The following is a 16,264-nucleotide window of genomic DNA, read 5'->3' on the forward strand; positions in this document are numbered from 1 at the left end:
GGTAGAATCAATAGGCATTATAAAAAATCATCCTAATTTGAGATGTCTTCTGTGAAAAGATGATAGATAAAAATGAGTGGGCACAAATCCTTCTTTGACTGGTGTTTATTTTAATGTAGTATTAAACCAGAATATTAATCTTCATACAGCAATCAATATCAATAATTATTTTACCAATATAACTTTTGTGAGAATAATATGATCTCATATATTTAGAGATGGGCTGAAAATAGCAAGAAAGATGTCTTGTAAACCCTAGTAAACTCATATACCACCTGTGTTGATACGACTACAAACACAGTATTTCTAACACGTGCACTGATTATTTTAGTAGTCCAGTGTGGTGATATTTTGATTCTGCTTTAATAAAGCTTGCCTCAAGATCAGAGTACAGAGCTAGCCACACTAACTAGCCATAGAGGCCAAGCAGTGGTGGCACATACTTTTAATTCCGGCACTCGGGAGACAGAGGGAGAAGGACCTTTGTGAATTTTAAATCACTCTGGTCTACACAAAATTGAATCAATTTAAAACATAAACAGAACCAAGTGGTGGTGGGTCTCACTTTTAATCCCAGCACTAGGGAGGTGGAGGCTGGGAGTGATAAATCTGGGCAGAGAGAGGAATAGAAGGCATTAGGAGACACGAGCTCAGGGTTCAGTCTGTGGTTTCAAAGCGATGGCATTCGGTTCAAGGATTCCTAGAGATTGGCTTACACATTCAGTCTGAGGATTTAATAGAGGTAAGAGCTAGTTATTGGCTGTTCTGTTTCTCTGATCTTTCTGCATTTACTCCTATAACTAACTCAGGGATTTTATTATTATGACCAATTAGAATTCATGCTACAGTGCAATAAAGATCCATCATCCCTCATAAATAGGTTCCAAAATCTTTAAATCATATTCCAAGTTCTCTTATAAAACCATGCTAACAAAAGTATAGAAACTGTATCTAATTTTAAATTAAAAAATAAAACTCATCAAATTAAGCCAATTTAGCAAATGTCCGTATATTTTAAACAAAAATAGAAAAAAATCAAAGTTCTATTATTTCTACAGCAAGTATTCATTATAACTGAATCAAAATATCTTATTGGAGATTTTTACAAAGATGAGACACATACAAGAAGGTGTGCTGATTGTGACTTGAGTCCTAACTTATGCTGAAATCCAAAGCATTAAATGCACATTTTAAGAGTCTGGAGACTTGTTTGCAAAAAGAATTACATTATCTAAGCTGCTCTTGTTAAAGGCTGTAATGGGCCAAAATAAAAGTTTAAGTACAAATCGGGGAAAGATTATTTGTAACGCAATGCCTAAATTAACAAATACAGAAAAGAAGGAAGCAATGAACCCATACCTTTCAGTTCAAGAAATCTTACGTCATTACATTGATTTAGTACAGAATAAAGACAAAATAGTATCTCTTAGTAATTGTTAGAAGAGCAATAGAATAATAAATTAATAAAATAAAATTTAAGGATATGATCACTGGTAAAGTATGTGTAGGCAAACAGCAGTAGCGGCAAACACTTGCAGATACTCGAAGCAATTATCAGTAGATTGATCTGCAATTTTAGTAGGAGCCCTGTCCCTCTCAATAAAAAGGTGCATTTAAATTATAAAAGATTGCTTCATAATTATCCATAGTTTGTATGCTTTCTATGACACTTATTCCAAATACTAAGTGAGGAATTTGATGTTCATCAACTTGCTAGAACTCTAATATGTGAAAACCTATATGTAAATATTTATTTATGACTGAACTTTAATCAAAATAATATCTGAAGATGATTTTTCAATCTTCTTGATACACGACTGGTTGGAAGCAGTTGTTCCCTACTTACCCTGGAGGTAGTCTCTGTTATCTATTTCTGGAAACACTACATCCTTGGCTTTTTTATATTACATTGGCTTATATTACTTCTTAGCTGGCCTTTCTTTTTTTACTTCTTACCAAGCCATTCTACATTAGAGTAGCACTTTTTTACATTTTCTATTTGCATTCATTTAGAGCTTCTGTTTAACGTCTAATAATGTGCAATTATGTCTATTCTCATGTGTATAAAAGTATACATTCATATTAACATGTAAACTTAAAACAAATTTATAGAGTTTCTCTCTAACATGAAGTGTAGATTCATTAAACTGTTAATATATCTATTAGACAGAAAGACTCCAAAATAAGCTCTTAATTTCCCTCTGTTCACATTCACATCAATTTCTTCCTACCATACAAATCAAAGCAATGGTGCTATTATATTAAAATCTCTCCTTTTTCATCATAAATATAATTTTCTACTTGATCAAGCTGTACTTTCAAATCTGACTTTCTGCTAATTGTGCTTATGACAAAGTATTCTTCAAATGCTCCAAAATGCACAGTGCATCCCAAATGTGTTTATCTTTCTATAAATTGAGAATGATAATTATTTAGATGAGCGTAACGTTAAATTTAATTTTTCAACCTATACTTTATTTTACATTAATTACATTACTGTATTATTAAAGTATTATGGGATGGTCTGAATTTTAATTTGCATGATGAAATTGTGATGATTATAAGCCAGAAGGCTGAATTACAAACTCATGGTTTGAACACAGAAATTAAAATCCAGAGCCCTACAGGATGCTCACAGTTAATTATAATAAACATTATACACTCTTTAGAATACAAAGTTATTTGATCTACCTTGTAAACAAAAGCTTCATAACAAGACTTGGACAGTGAGAATATCAAAAATACATGTTCACGTGGAAGGAGAAATTATTGTGGAGTTACATCTTTAGACAAAGAACTAAAGGCAACTAAAGATTTCTGGGGGAAGGAGAATTAATTTCTACCAGAGATTAGCAATATGTTGTTGGTTGTTTAGTGCATGGTAGTCAGTGCTGAAACCATAAACACATAGACAACAAAACCATATGCAGCATTATATATATATATATATGATATTATATGTAATAATATCATATATATATATAATATATATTTGTTTTGTGTTGGTTTTTGAGACAGGGTTTTCCTGTGTAACAGCTACTGGCTGTCCTGGAACCATCTCTTGTAGACCAGGCTGTTCTTAAATTAACAGAATTCTTCTGGGATTAAAGGCATGTGTCACCACAGCCAAGAAAAATATACATTATAATATATATAAACTGTATTGTTCACACATATAGCATATATGATAGATAAATATTATATTATATATATGCATGTGTGTGGGTAATAAATATAAAAGAGATGATATCAACTTGACAGTGGGGTCACGGGAGGAGTTTGAAGAAGGGTATCTAGAAAGTTTTGGAGGGAGGAAAGGGAGAGGGATATATAATTCTGTTTCAATTAAAATAATTGTTTTAGAAAGCAAAAGATACCCAAGTTACACTCAGAATACAAGAAACTGTAATCTCTTTTATACAAGCAGAAAGGCCGATAAGGAACAGGAGTAGAAATTCATTCACAAAGCTAGTGGGAATCATTAAGTGATTAAACTCATTCATACAGCTAGTAGGACTCATTAAGTGATTTCAAAGGGATTTGCAATGCTGCAGAGAAGATGGCAGGAAGAGGTTCTGAGCAATGCAGAGGGATTCCAGGAAGCAGTAAAATATGCCATACTTTCAGCTGAGAAGCCACCACAAAATAAAGAAATATTTTTATGAAATCAAATGTACCTATCATTATGCTCCCAGCAGTAATTTTTATGACATTCGATAGATGGTGATTAAATCTATCCTGAAGAAAAATAATGCATAAATTTCAAAATGTTTTCAGTCCACTGATAGTAAACAGCCAACTCTACTAGTTGTAAGAGCACCCTTTAAATATAATCTGTGAGTCATTATGGATATATCAATAGAACATAATAGAGAGAAAAAGATATCTGGTAATGAAGTACAGAAGGTTAATGATGGAAACGGACTATTCAGATTATGGTATTGGGATCTATTGACTGTTCATGAAGAGACGGTATTAGATGGAGCTAAGGACAAGAGAAGATAGGGGAGTATGGGGAAGGTGAGAGGTAAAAAAAGAGATAAGGAAGAAGAGTCCCACCTCAGACTGTACACTAAATTTCAGAGAAGTTCCAAATCTATTTCTTCCTCACTACATAACAAATTAAGCCACTTGGGTTTTTAATAATTCCAGTAGTTCATGTGTTCACCGAAGGTCTAACACAAATTACAATTCGCATGGAGAATACAAAGTAGCAAGAGAAGTGTCCTGAGATAGTCCAACTACCAGATTTCTAAGTGTTGCACAGCCCAGATTCTGGATAGATGGATAATCAATAGGACCCATAGAGTAACTTCAACCATGTCCTGGTAAAAGAGATTCAGGGATTTTTCATACCCACGGATGACAGAGCATATCAGTTTGTACTTCTTTTCCTGCTCATCTCTGTAGCCCAATTTAAAAACTGCACAGTATTTGCATGGCTTAAAATTTCTCAAATAGTAAGTGCTAAATGACTTATTTTAATATATACAAGCAGTGCAATATTTATCTAAGATTCACATAATTAATATTATCATTAAACAGAGGGATTAAAGTAAATTATAATATCAAAAAGAAGATCTAGAAATCCCTGGGAATGAAAATATTATTGCACACAAAATATATGAGTTATTGAGAACTTTGACAAAATTCGCATGGAGAAAATAATTTCACAGAAGAGAAATTCTAGATGACAACTATAGATAGTTCAAAGAAATTCACAACGCATTTAAATAATCAGAGATACAGAGATGTAAGAAGGATTGCTTCCTCTGAAGTAAAGGACTCGGCAGTATGACTGATAGCTAGTAGCTAAGCAGAGCCGTAAGTATATGTACTATCAACTAATTGAAGGGTGAGGCCAGAAGATTTCTGGGAAAAGTAGTAATACCTTCTCTCACACCAATTATCACCAGGTAAACAATACTAAAGCTATCATGTCACACAAGAACAAAAATTTCCCTGAAAGGGAAAAAGTTAAATCTGATACTTCTCAGATCTCCAGATATAACATTACATCAACAAAAGGGAAAAATACCAGTTTGTTTTTTGACAGTTTATGTCAAGAGTCAATGCAAATAATAAATAGACAAATATTTACAAATCTGAAGAAAATGAAAATCTCATCACTAATATTCCCAACACCAAAAGCATCATTCAGACAGGCTTGATAGTTCAATAAAGAAGAAACAAGCAAATTAATTAATATTGAATTAAAGCAAGGAACCATCATAATGTTGAATGCCTACTGGACTGATCACAGTAAAGAAAACACTAGTAATAGCTGGGTACCATCTATAGACCAGAGTGTTCAGGTAATAAAGCAGCAAAGCAGAATGTAAGTAAACTATGAAAAAATCTGAATGATACTGTTACAAAAGAAATAAAAGTAGGGAAGGAAAACAGATTTGGAAGGCAGTAATCACCCTAAATTACACTGCTGGGAGGTAACAAAAAGCTGTGTGATATTAATTATGAAGCTAATGTACCCAACTTATTAATCATATTCATAATCATTAATTCCTAACCATAAAGACAAGTTTTAACCATGCTATTATGCTAAAGATATACTTGAGATATCAATTTTTCAATTGACTTTGTGTTTTTCTGTTAAATTCCATATTAATTTAAAATGGCATGCACATGTTTCAATTTACATATTTATTTTCTTTAGCATTTTACATTTGCAGAAATATAATTCTAGAACTGTAATGATGTTGATTAAATGTTAGAGTGCTATTGATTTTGTTGTTTTCCAGTGTAAAGATATCAGAATGATATATATTACTTGAAATTTGGATTAAATAGTACTACAAAATTCACAGATGTCTCCAAATTAAATATCCAGCTGCAAAATCATAAAGATATTGATGATGATAATAAATTATGAATTTCTTTATATATATGGGAAATAGAATCTGAAAAGGGGAGATTAGCTGTGGTACACAAAAGAGGCAAGAAAGATCTACTCATGCTGTTACATAGGCATAAGAGTCACTTGTGATAGCCTTGCCCATGTCTTTGTATATGAACTATAGACACACTCCAACACAAAAAGCACAAAACTAATGGTAACCAGAAAATGAGTTAGAAGCACAGCACTGGACTCACATACATGGACTTAGGAAAAGCAGAGCTGTTCATACTTTATTCACTCAGGAGTCTAAATACTCAAGACTTTGTAGCCTTCCTATCTATATACTGGAGTTAGAATTATCTGGGGTTCCTGCTCACTAATCACTACTAGCTAGTCATATACCATTTCTGTAAGAAGGAGAAATTTAAGTACAGATTATTGACTAGCAAAAAAAGTAATCAATATAATGTTGTTGTTCAGTTAGTCTCAGATGGTTACAGGCTCAAAAAATCAATACGATATCATTTTGACTGGTTAGTTTCAGCAAAAATATATGTTACTTGACCACATTAGCATCCTGCACAACAATTACGTTAAAAGGTAATGGTCTTCATTTCCTGATATCTAAATATTTTCTCTTAATGTGAGACCTTGTGACTTGAAGATATATGTGGAATATTATCAGGTATGATTTACCTACATTAACTCAAACTATACAGCCTTTTTCTTTTTTCTATCTGGGCATTTAACTTCACAAATGGCCAGGAAGTGATTCAACTGGGAAAATACCGATGAATATTTTTCAAATTTAAAAATTTGTAAAAGACATTGAATTCTAAGTATTTTTGGGCTAAATACAATTTTTGGGGACTACTTGGAAAGGTTTAATTTGAAAAAATGAGTATGACAGAAAGTTGTTTTGATAATAGAAGATATTTAAAGATGTCTGTAGTAATTGTGCGTGTGTGTGTGTGTGTGTGTGTGTGTGACAGCAGCTAAAGACTGGCGAATATGAGATGTTTCATAGTAATGTGTTATCAGGTTATGTAATTTAATGTATGTTTGTCTACAGCTTTACTTTCTGTCCAGAAGAAATCTTGTTTTCATGTATAGGATTAAATTAATAAATAACTATAAAAACCACACCCGCCAGAGACCAATTATGGATCCCTGCTTCTCCTCAAACACATGGCAATAATCTTTCCTCTGCTGGCTGTGCCAGGGCTACATAATGTATGAGAAGATTGGTCTTGCAGGAAGGTTTAGATAGTGAGGTACTAGACCAGTTGAGTTCTAGCACCTGGCCCCACTTGGTTGAAAGAGAAAACTGACTCCCAAAATAAGTTCTCAGACCTCAGAGCCACACAGATTCAGTGAAATGTGCATAAACACGCACACACACACACACACACACACACACACACGCACGCACACACGCACACACGCACACACACACACACACACACACACACACACACACACACACACACACACACCAAATAACAAATAGTTGCAATAAAAATAGGGGAAGATACCTCCAAGCATATATCTCAAAAAATTTAATTAAATTCCATTTCTACTATTGGTAGTGATCTGTGTGTATCTTCTGACTCTAAGAGATATGCATTTGGATCCATTTCTACACTCATTGACTAGAAAATTAAGGTTGAGGAAAATTGTGTGCCTGATACCATCAAACAGTGAAATAAATAAGATTTACAACCAGATTAAACAAGTGTATGTACTCAAAGACAAAAGAATTGCAATGTGAGTATTGATTATAATATAGATATTTTCGTTTAGTTTTTAGTGTGTGTGTATAGAGAAATCTTCCAAGGAGTGAGTCTCCTTTGTATTTTCTTACCAGTCCAGATGTCCCTTCTGGACCCTGTGACCACCATCTCCCATGCTGCACATGGATTTGCTTCTTAAATACCAGCAGGCAAAGATAGACACAGAGATGTCCAGTAGCAAATAATGAGGTTGAGAACAAAGATTTCAGTTCTCCTTTAGATAGTTGACTTTGGAAATGTTTGTGAAGCTGAGATCACTTATTCTAGGCAGAGAGTACAACTGTCACTGTCTCACACATTTAGGATACAAAGTTGGTATACTCTATGTTAATTAGACCAGAAGTGAGAAGAATTCTCATGTACTATTTCAGAGAACAGCTTTTGTTTTACTCAAAAAGTACCCTCCCCAGAAGATAAATTTATAGCTGTCTTCTGCGCATAGGTCTTCACCATCATTTGTGTTCCCTGGCAAATGATACAAATCAGTCTGGGTAACTTTAGAGGTAAGTCACCATTACTGTCTCCGGACTTACTAGTAGAATGAATTTAAAAAGAAAATATATATGTACTCATATCTGTGTGACCACACTTACCCTTTTTTCTAAGTTTAGTATTTTCTGATTTCTATAAGTAAGTTTTAATTTCTTTAATATCCCTAAACTGCTTAATATTGACCAGTATAGGAGGTATTGGGGAAATGAATGAATAGCAGAACATACTAATGCATATAAGCATTTTGGTCAAGTTTTCCTAACTAAAACTAATATCAAATATTAAATAGACATTTTAAAGGTTAACCATTCAAGGTCAGGTATCAAAAAATGTGCCCATTGTTTGAAATCTGATAAAAGTCTGTAAAGTAATGTTAAAATAAATTTGTATTACTCAGTGTACTCACTAAGTCTATTCAATATTTTGGATTGTTCATATGTTACAAAAATTGTTAACACAATAATCCTAATTAAAAATGTAAAACAAATCGCTTTCATTCTACTTTCTTATTAGTGGCAAAAGCCTTCATGAAAATTATCCAAATTTTACCATAAAAATCTCCTAATTATTATTTTGATAAAACTGAGGCATTATTTTACTCTAAAATAATTTTATATGAGACAAATCTGTTTCTGTAAATTTAAATGCTAATCTTTTCTTTTTGTCTAATAAATTAGTTTCTATAGATATGTATCATAAAACATCCTAAGAGATAGGAGATAAACTGATGTCATAGACTATTTGATTCCTTCTAAGTAACACTCTAAGTCAAGGTGAGCAATCACTAAGCTGATTCTTTTCTCATTTATCATGCTGCTATATGTATAACCTAGCATACACCCATACACCTGAAGGATAAATGCTCCAGCATTAGCTAAAATGAAAAATTTAATTTCCTTTTACAGACTTCATGTTGTGCCTTGGAAACACATTTATATTTAAGGGGAAATGTATGATACACTGAATCCAAATAATCCATTTGTGCTTCTTGAGAAAACTTATAAATACCTCTTTTGCAAATGCTAACACCACATTTAACTTTGGGTGACAGAGGAAGAAAGCAATTCAAAGGCTAAAAGCAGCACAGAGCCTCAGTACAAATGCTCTCTGATTTGCCAATTTGAAGCTAACTTGTTCTATTGTTCTTAAATTGATTCTTTTAGCTTCTTCAAATAAGTCTTTAGCTTAAAGAAATTAAATGCAAAGGAAGGGGATAAGGATATTGGATGCTCCTATGCCGAGTGAAAACATAAACTCTAAATCATCTTAGAGTAAGCCAAAGCCGTATCACATACCTTTCGGGAATGGATTTCTTTCACATACAATGGAAGGAGAAACTCAGATATACCTTCAAGTCGGATTCCCTTCTTGGTGACTCTCAGATTCCCCATACCATCCTACAAGCAACGAAATATAGTTCACTTTTAGGTTAATTAGAGAATGCGTACCTGGCCATTATTTTCTTAGGGCTAAATTGAGATAACAGTGAGCTCAAATCCATGATGTTTTAAGAAAAAATGAGAGATTGGACTTAAGAAAAGATCACAGCATTGTGCATGCAACAGAGGGCACTGTTGTTATGAGAAGGGAAGAAGGTGGTAAAGAACCTGGTGGGTCCCCTGCTGTGATTTATCTATGAATAAATACTTTCTTCTTACCTTATATCAATTCTCTACTATATACTCTACTTGTTACCTGACTATTATTCATAGTTTGCAAAGGTCTGATAATATTCTTAAGCATATAAGGCTTATATACATTTACCAACATTTCCATTTGTATGATAACTGTAACAACTAATTAATGAGTGTTATAATGGGGCATCTGAAGAAAAAATTGTGAGGAAACACATGTCCTATCTAGCAAACAATTGTCTCTATAAAAATTACTATAGTTAAAATGATGTTAATGAAAGAGAATTAAATCAGGGTTGTATCAGGAATTTTAAAGAGTGAACCCCATGTATAGTAAGAAAATGGCTATATAAAAAATTTTAAAAATGAATTTAGACAAGAAATGACTGTGAAGGGAGGGAAAATTTCCCTTACAGTGACATTTGAAAAAGAGCTAGCCTTTGCTTCCAGGTCATATATGGACTTTCTCCTTGGGGATATTTGAAGAGAAACAGCTGGGGATTTATGTGTCAAGGCCAAAGCAAGGAACACCTGGTTGTTGTGCTAAAGATACTGTTCTTTAGTAACGTTATAAAAGAAGAAATGTAAAGGGCATTTAAACAGCTCACTAACTTGAGGTGATTTGTGTTATGATGTGGGATTCCCTTCTGTATACTGTGAATAAAGAAACTGCTTTGGACCTCTAGCAGGGCAGAACTTAGTTAGGCAGGGAAAACTAAACTGAATGTCAGAAGAAAGAAGGGCACAGGCAGAGAGAAGCTCTGGAGCTTCTGCCAGAGACAGATGTTCTGAAACTTGGCTGATAGGCCATGACCTCATGGTGATACACAGATTACTAGAAATGGGTTAAATTAAGATATAAGAGTTAGCCAATAAGAAGCTAGAGCTAATGGGCCAAGCAGTGATTTAAATAATATAGTTTCTGTGCGGTTATTTTGGGTCAAAGCAGCTGTGTACGAACAAGCACCCTTCCTACAACAGTGTTGTGTTCTAAGAAAGCATGTCAGGCAGGACCTCGTACAGTGCTAAAAGTTGTTAATAACACAGAACTTCTGGTAAGAATGAGATGTGTGATGAAAGAAAACTGTACAGGCATGGTCACTAATTTCATGTGATGACAATGAAAAGAGTATTATTTATCACTTATACCAGACTCCCAACTGCAAGTTAAAGTCACTATTATATAAACGTGAAGGGTGAAATTGTAGTTTGGCATCAGAAATAGCTTTGCAGCAAGTGTAACTCATCAGCTAGTACCTCCCCAGAAAATAAACAGGAGAGAGACACTTGATTTAGTCATATTTAAATTTACCATCATGACAACTAGTTGGTTGCATGTGCAAATACTCATATCAAAGAAGGGCTTTAAGGTAAGCAGAGAAACAAACATGGCAAGTGGAGATTTAAATATAGTCCAAATTCTAAAAGAAGTAAATCCGAGAGTTGTAAAAAAAAGTTTTTTTATAATTAGAAAATGTCCTTTGTCTTTTAGATTGTTGAAGGTAAAAGGATGTTTTTAGACTTAATAATCCTGAAGAAGATGCTAATACTGTTTACAATGTTAAGGGGAAAGAAGGAACACTATGGAATCCAGTGATAAGATAGCTACAATAACTAATATGTGACATGAAAAAGTTTCAAATCAGAGATTTTCTTGCCTAAATCTCACAGCCAGAATCTAGAATCTATTTCTTTATTTCTCAATCTATCGCCCCCCCCTCTCTCTCTCTCTCTCTTCTCTAGTGCCTGCTGAAAAAGATCTATTCTGAAATTCTTTCCATTTTTACAGAAATATCAAACGTCCTTGTTATATCTTCTAAGGAAAGAGAAAACAAATTCTATCACAAATGTAATTCTCATTAAATATCAGCTTTAAAATTATTTGATGGTAGTCATTATAACTTCAATAACATGAAAATGAGAATAATGGACATGTAATACTAAACATAATGCAATTTGTATTATGTATGTATTTAACTGTATAAAGTTTTCAAACTTAATTTTACTGTTTTTTTACCATCCAGACAGAAAATAAGGTACTGATGTTCTGTTAATGAAGACATTGCCAAATACCAGACTAAAATAGCATCGGACCTACAAACTCTGTAAGTTTCTGTGCTGGTTCTGTTGCATTCATGTAAACTCAACCCATCTTTGTGCTTTAGATTTTCTTTCTGTTATCGTATGTGTTTATTCTTCACGTTCCTTTATTTGTCATATATTCATTATATATAGAGATGAGTTTCAGAAAGATATTTTTGCTCATAAAATCAGGTAGTACAGCTTTATTGTTCTTTAGAAAAGAATAAAACTCTATTATGTGAGTACATGTCATTGTACAGTCATCTGCTAACATATACCTAGAATAATACAATAACTTGGTTATTATACATAGTACTGCCAAAACATAGTTGTGTAGGTTACTCTGTGTTAAAAAGAGTTAGATTCCTTGTTCAATAATCTCATAGATAATAGAATCAGGTCTTATGGCAGGCAGAGGCAGTCAGATCTCCGTTAGTACAAGGCCAGCCTGATCTACAAGAGCTAGTTCCAGGATAGCTAGTGCTGGTACATAGAGAAACCCTGTCTTGAAAAACCAAAAAAAAAAAAAAAAAGTGGTCAATTTTAGTCATGCCATTCCCACATACCTCATACATTCTTTTCAACAGTTAAGTTTAGAAAACAAAAACTAAAATAGTTCCTAAATATTTAAATGTTCAGTAAACCTGAACTCTATTTTTGTAAACAACTAAAAATAATTATAAGTGCTAATTTATAATCACCATTACAAAAAAATCATAGTTTTTGAATTTAAAACTAAGTAATTTTTTGTTTTTGATTCATTTATTATTTATATGTATGTATAGTTTCATCTATGTTTATATCTATCTATCTACCTCTATATAATACATATTAAATGTGTACCTGGTACCTACAGTGGTCAGAAGGTATTGGATTCTATGTAACATGGAATTATGAATGGTTGTAGTTCAATGTGAGTTGAACCCAAATCATTTGGAAGAACATTCAGTGTTTTAAATCACTGAGCAGTTTTCTAGCCCTCTATAATCTTTATCACAATTATTATATATCTGATTTTTAAAGGTAGAATATTTCTTGTAAAGAAATATTGATTGGGGAATTTACTATTAGACACTTGCTAAAAAATACACCATATAAGAGAAATATCAAAAAGAGAATATTTTATGTAACATTACTTATACTTATCATTCACATTCAAAGATGCATAATGATTTCATAATAATTTGCCATGTCCCCAATATCTCTAATCTCTTTGCTCATCTTGACTAAAAGTAATGTTGGGGACATGGCACATGATTCTAGGTATCTGTTAGCAGATGGCTCTATAAAAATATGACATATACTCACATAATAGAGTTTTATTCTGTCCTAAAGAAAAATGTAGTCCATTGAATACAAAAGAGTATAACAATTGCTCATCATATTAAGTCACAAAAAGTCTTTGAAAGCATTGACAATCAATAAGATTTTTTTTTTGTATTTTTAAGGACTAGATGTACTTTTTATTATATGGTTCACTCTACCAACAAGCTGGTACTGCTCTTGCTGCCAGTTCACTGTTAGCGGTTTGTCACATTTTAGCTGGATCTAGATTTCAATGATTCATTGTTAATTAATTCTTTCAAAGGATATTGAGAGGAACAAAGTATAAGAAAGTGAATAACAGATTTTATACATTAGTTTCTATAAAGTCAGACATGGCTTTTCAAATAGCTAGTAGTATATGTTTACTAACCAGTGAAGAAGGGAAGTAGTTATATGTCATATGAGTTTTATATGGTAATGCTATTAGTCATTGTAAACGTCAATGTTCTTGAAGAAATACCTCTTAGAGAGTAAATAGAATAAAAATCACAGCCTAATTTGACATTTAGTTGTGAAATACTAGGATATAGTATAGTCAATAAACTAAAAGAAAATTCATGGGAAAAGAAAATATTGAGTTATTGAATAAAAATAAAAATCATATTTGAACTGTTTGATAACCATTCATTAATGTACATTGTACTGATAAAATACATCTAATTTCTGGCTTCTAATTATAGGAGAGATGTCTTTTAAGAAGGCTAAACATTTTCTTTTTCTTCCCTATTTTGGCCTATGTTAATTATAATGAGCTGTTTTCCTACAAGTCCAAGCAGAAAAACAAACAGAAGATGACAGCTGTTTTGAAGGGGTGTTTTCACTGTGCTATTTGTGCAATGTCTGTATTCTTCAGTTTAATTGGCTTCTTTTCCTTACATAAAATTAAAATATAAATACTATTGTAGTAGCAAATGATATATACAGAATTTTTACTTATAGCTTATTTGCATTCAAACACTATTAAAAACTGCTATTATTACTATAACCTGCATCAATTAAAACATCCCCCTTTTTTCTTTTGTAACAGTTGCTCAAAATACCCAAATTATTGATCACTGGTGTTAAAGGTATAAGATTTAAAGTATATTTCACATTAATATGACAACATATTGTAATTAGTTCCCACTACTTAATTATACTGTCATTCCTTTAGGTACATGAATTATTTTCCTTATCATGCAAACACATTAGAATATTGAAATATCAATTGGGCATACATTCTGTTTAATGGATGTAGGCTTGAGTCCATGTCTCTCAGCCCTGAAACTCATCAGGCCAAGACCTGTGCAGACCAGTGCAAACTGGCAGTAGGTCTGTGAATTCATACATTTTTCAGTCTCACTTGGTTTAGATTATATTGCTTTTTTGGAATTTTTCATCTTCTTTGGATTTTCAATTTTTCTGCCTCTTTGTGGTGGTTTGAATAGGAATGGCCGCCACAGAGTCATGTGTTTGAATGCTTGGTTTTAATATTCAGGTATCTGTACTGGCCTGCCTTTGGTATTCTTACAGGATATGTCCTTAGCTCTAGCCACTAAGAGAACCTTCTGTGCTCCTTCACTATGTTCCTCTTTAAAAAGGGCCCTGTCCATCTCCCATTTCTCTCTCTTATTGTCTGTCTTTCTGCCTTCCTTCCTTCTCTCATTCTTCCTTTTTCTCATTCTCTCTCTCTTTCTCTGTCTCTCTCTGCTTCTCTGCCTGTCTCTCCCTCTCTTTCTCTCTCTCTCTCTGCCTCTCTCTCTGTTCTGTTGTTTGGGTCCCCAAAACATATTTCCTTCCTCCTTTTTACTCTTTTCTTTTTCTAAAAGGTCCTCCACGTGAACACTGTTGCATGGAATATTTCTCTCACGTAGCACTTTTTTTTTAATTAATAATAATTGGCCCATGGAATTGGCACTATTAGGAGCTGTGCTCTTATTGGAGTAGTTATGGCCTTGTTGGGGGAAGATCTATATGTAGAATTATCAGCTCCTTCTCCAACACCATGTCTATCTACATTCTTCTAGCCATGATGATAATGGACTAAACCTCTGAACTGTAAGCCAGCCACAATTAAATGTTTTCCTTTATAAAAGTTGCTGTGGTTATGGTGTCTCTTCACAACAATAGAAGCCCTAACTAAGACACTCCCCTTCAGCAAGACCCTGCGTCTTGGGAAGAGAGAATTGATGACTGTTCACAAATAAAAAATTAGTTTACTCCTATGGAGTCTCACTGTGTACACAAACCACTCTTAAGGCCAGTCCCCATCTCCTGCAATAGATGGACAAGATGACACAAAGGCAGTGGGATGTGTAGAGGGTGTTTGTTTTATAATGCTTTGTTAGGTTTCCCCAAACCACCTTACACGTGTTTGCATATATAATGTTTTGTGTTTATGTAATTTCTGTGTGTTGAAATGCAAATTACTCTGCAACTATGTGTGTTTCTTGAGCATTTTCTTCTGCCATTTTTATTTGATTGTTTTGTGGTATACTGGTTGGTTTTATTTTATCTATTATATTATTATTATATTAGTATTATTATTTTAGATGTCTGTTTGTATCCTAATGACAGAGTGAAAAAAAGTGGTGTGGATTCAGGTGGGTATGGATGATGTGGGATTTCCCTCTGTATGCTGTGATTAGCATTGATAAATAAAGCAACTGCTTTGGGCCTATAGCAGAGCTACAGGGAACAGAGCTAGGGAGGGGTGTACTGAGATAAATACTGGGAGAAAGGAGGTGGAGTTAGAGAGAAGCCATGGAGCCCCGCTGGAGCCAGACAGAACGTCAGCTGGTAAGCCACAGCCATGTGGCAATACACAGATGAATAGAAATGGATTAAATTAATATGTAAGAGTTAGCCAATAAGAAACTAGAGCTAATGGGCCAAGCAGTGATTTAAATAATATAGTTTCCATGTGATTATTTCAGTTTTGGGCAGCGGGAACCAACAAGTGGCTCCCTCCTCCAACATGTGGAAGTGGAAGTATCCTGAAGGAATTTGGGGAGGAAAAATCATAATCATAATATATATCATAATCATAATATATTATATTAAAATTCATTTTCAAAAAATATTGAAACATTTTTCAAACT

At 33.3% G+C, this 16,264-nt stretch overlaps 1 protein-coding gene across 2 annotated transcripts in view; it reads right to left on the minus strand.

Moving 5' to 3' along the window:
- The window catches only part of Sgcz (sarcoglycan zeta), an 825,698-nt gene that overhangs the window by 117,482 nt on the left and 691,952 nt on the right, over window positions 1-16,264 (minus strand). For both annotated transcript variants that reach the window (XM_075986547.1, XM_075986548.1), the window contains exon 3: window positions 9,438-9,539. In XM_075986547.1, coding sequence (XP_075842662.1) covers window positions 9,438-9,539 — 102 coding nt within the window. The remainder of the gene's footprint in view (window positions 1-9,437; window positions 9,540-16,264) is intronic.

The sequence above is a fragment of the Microtus pennsylvanicus genome, chromosome 9 (assembly GCF_037038515.1).
Source record: "Microtus pennsylvanicus isolate mMicPen1 chromosome 9, mMicPen1.hap1, whole genome shotgun sequence".
Taxonomy (NCBI): Eukaryota; Metazoa; Chordata; class Mammalia; order Rodentia; family Cricetidae; genus Microtus; species Microtus pennsylvanicus.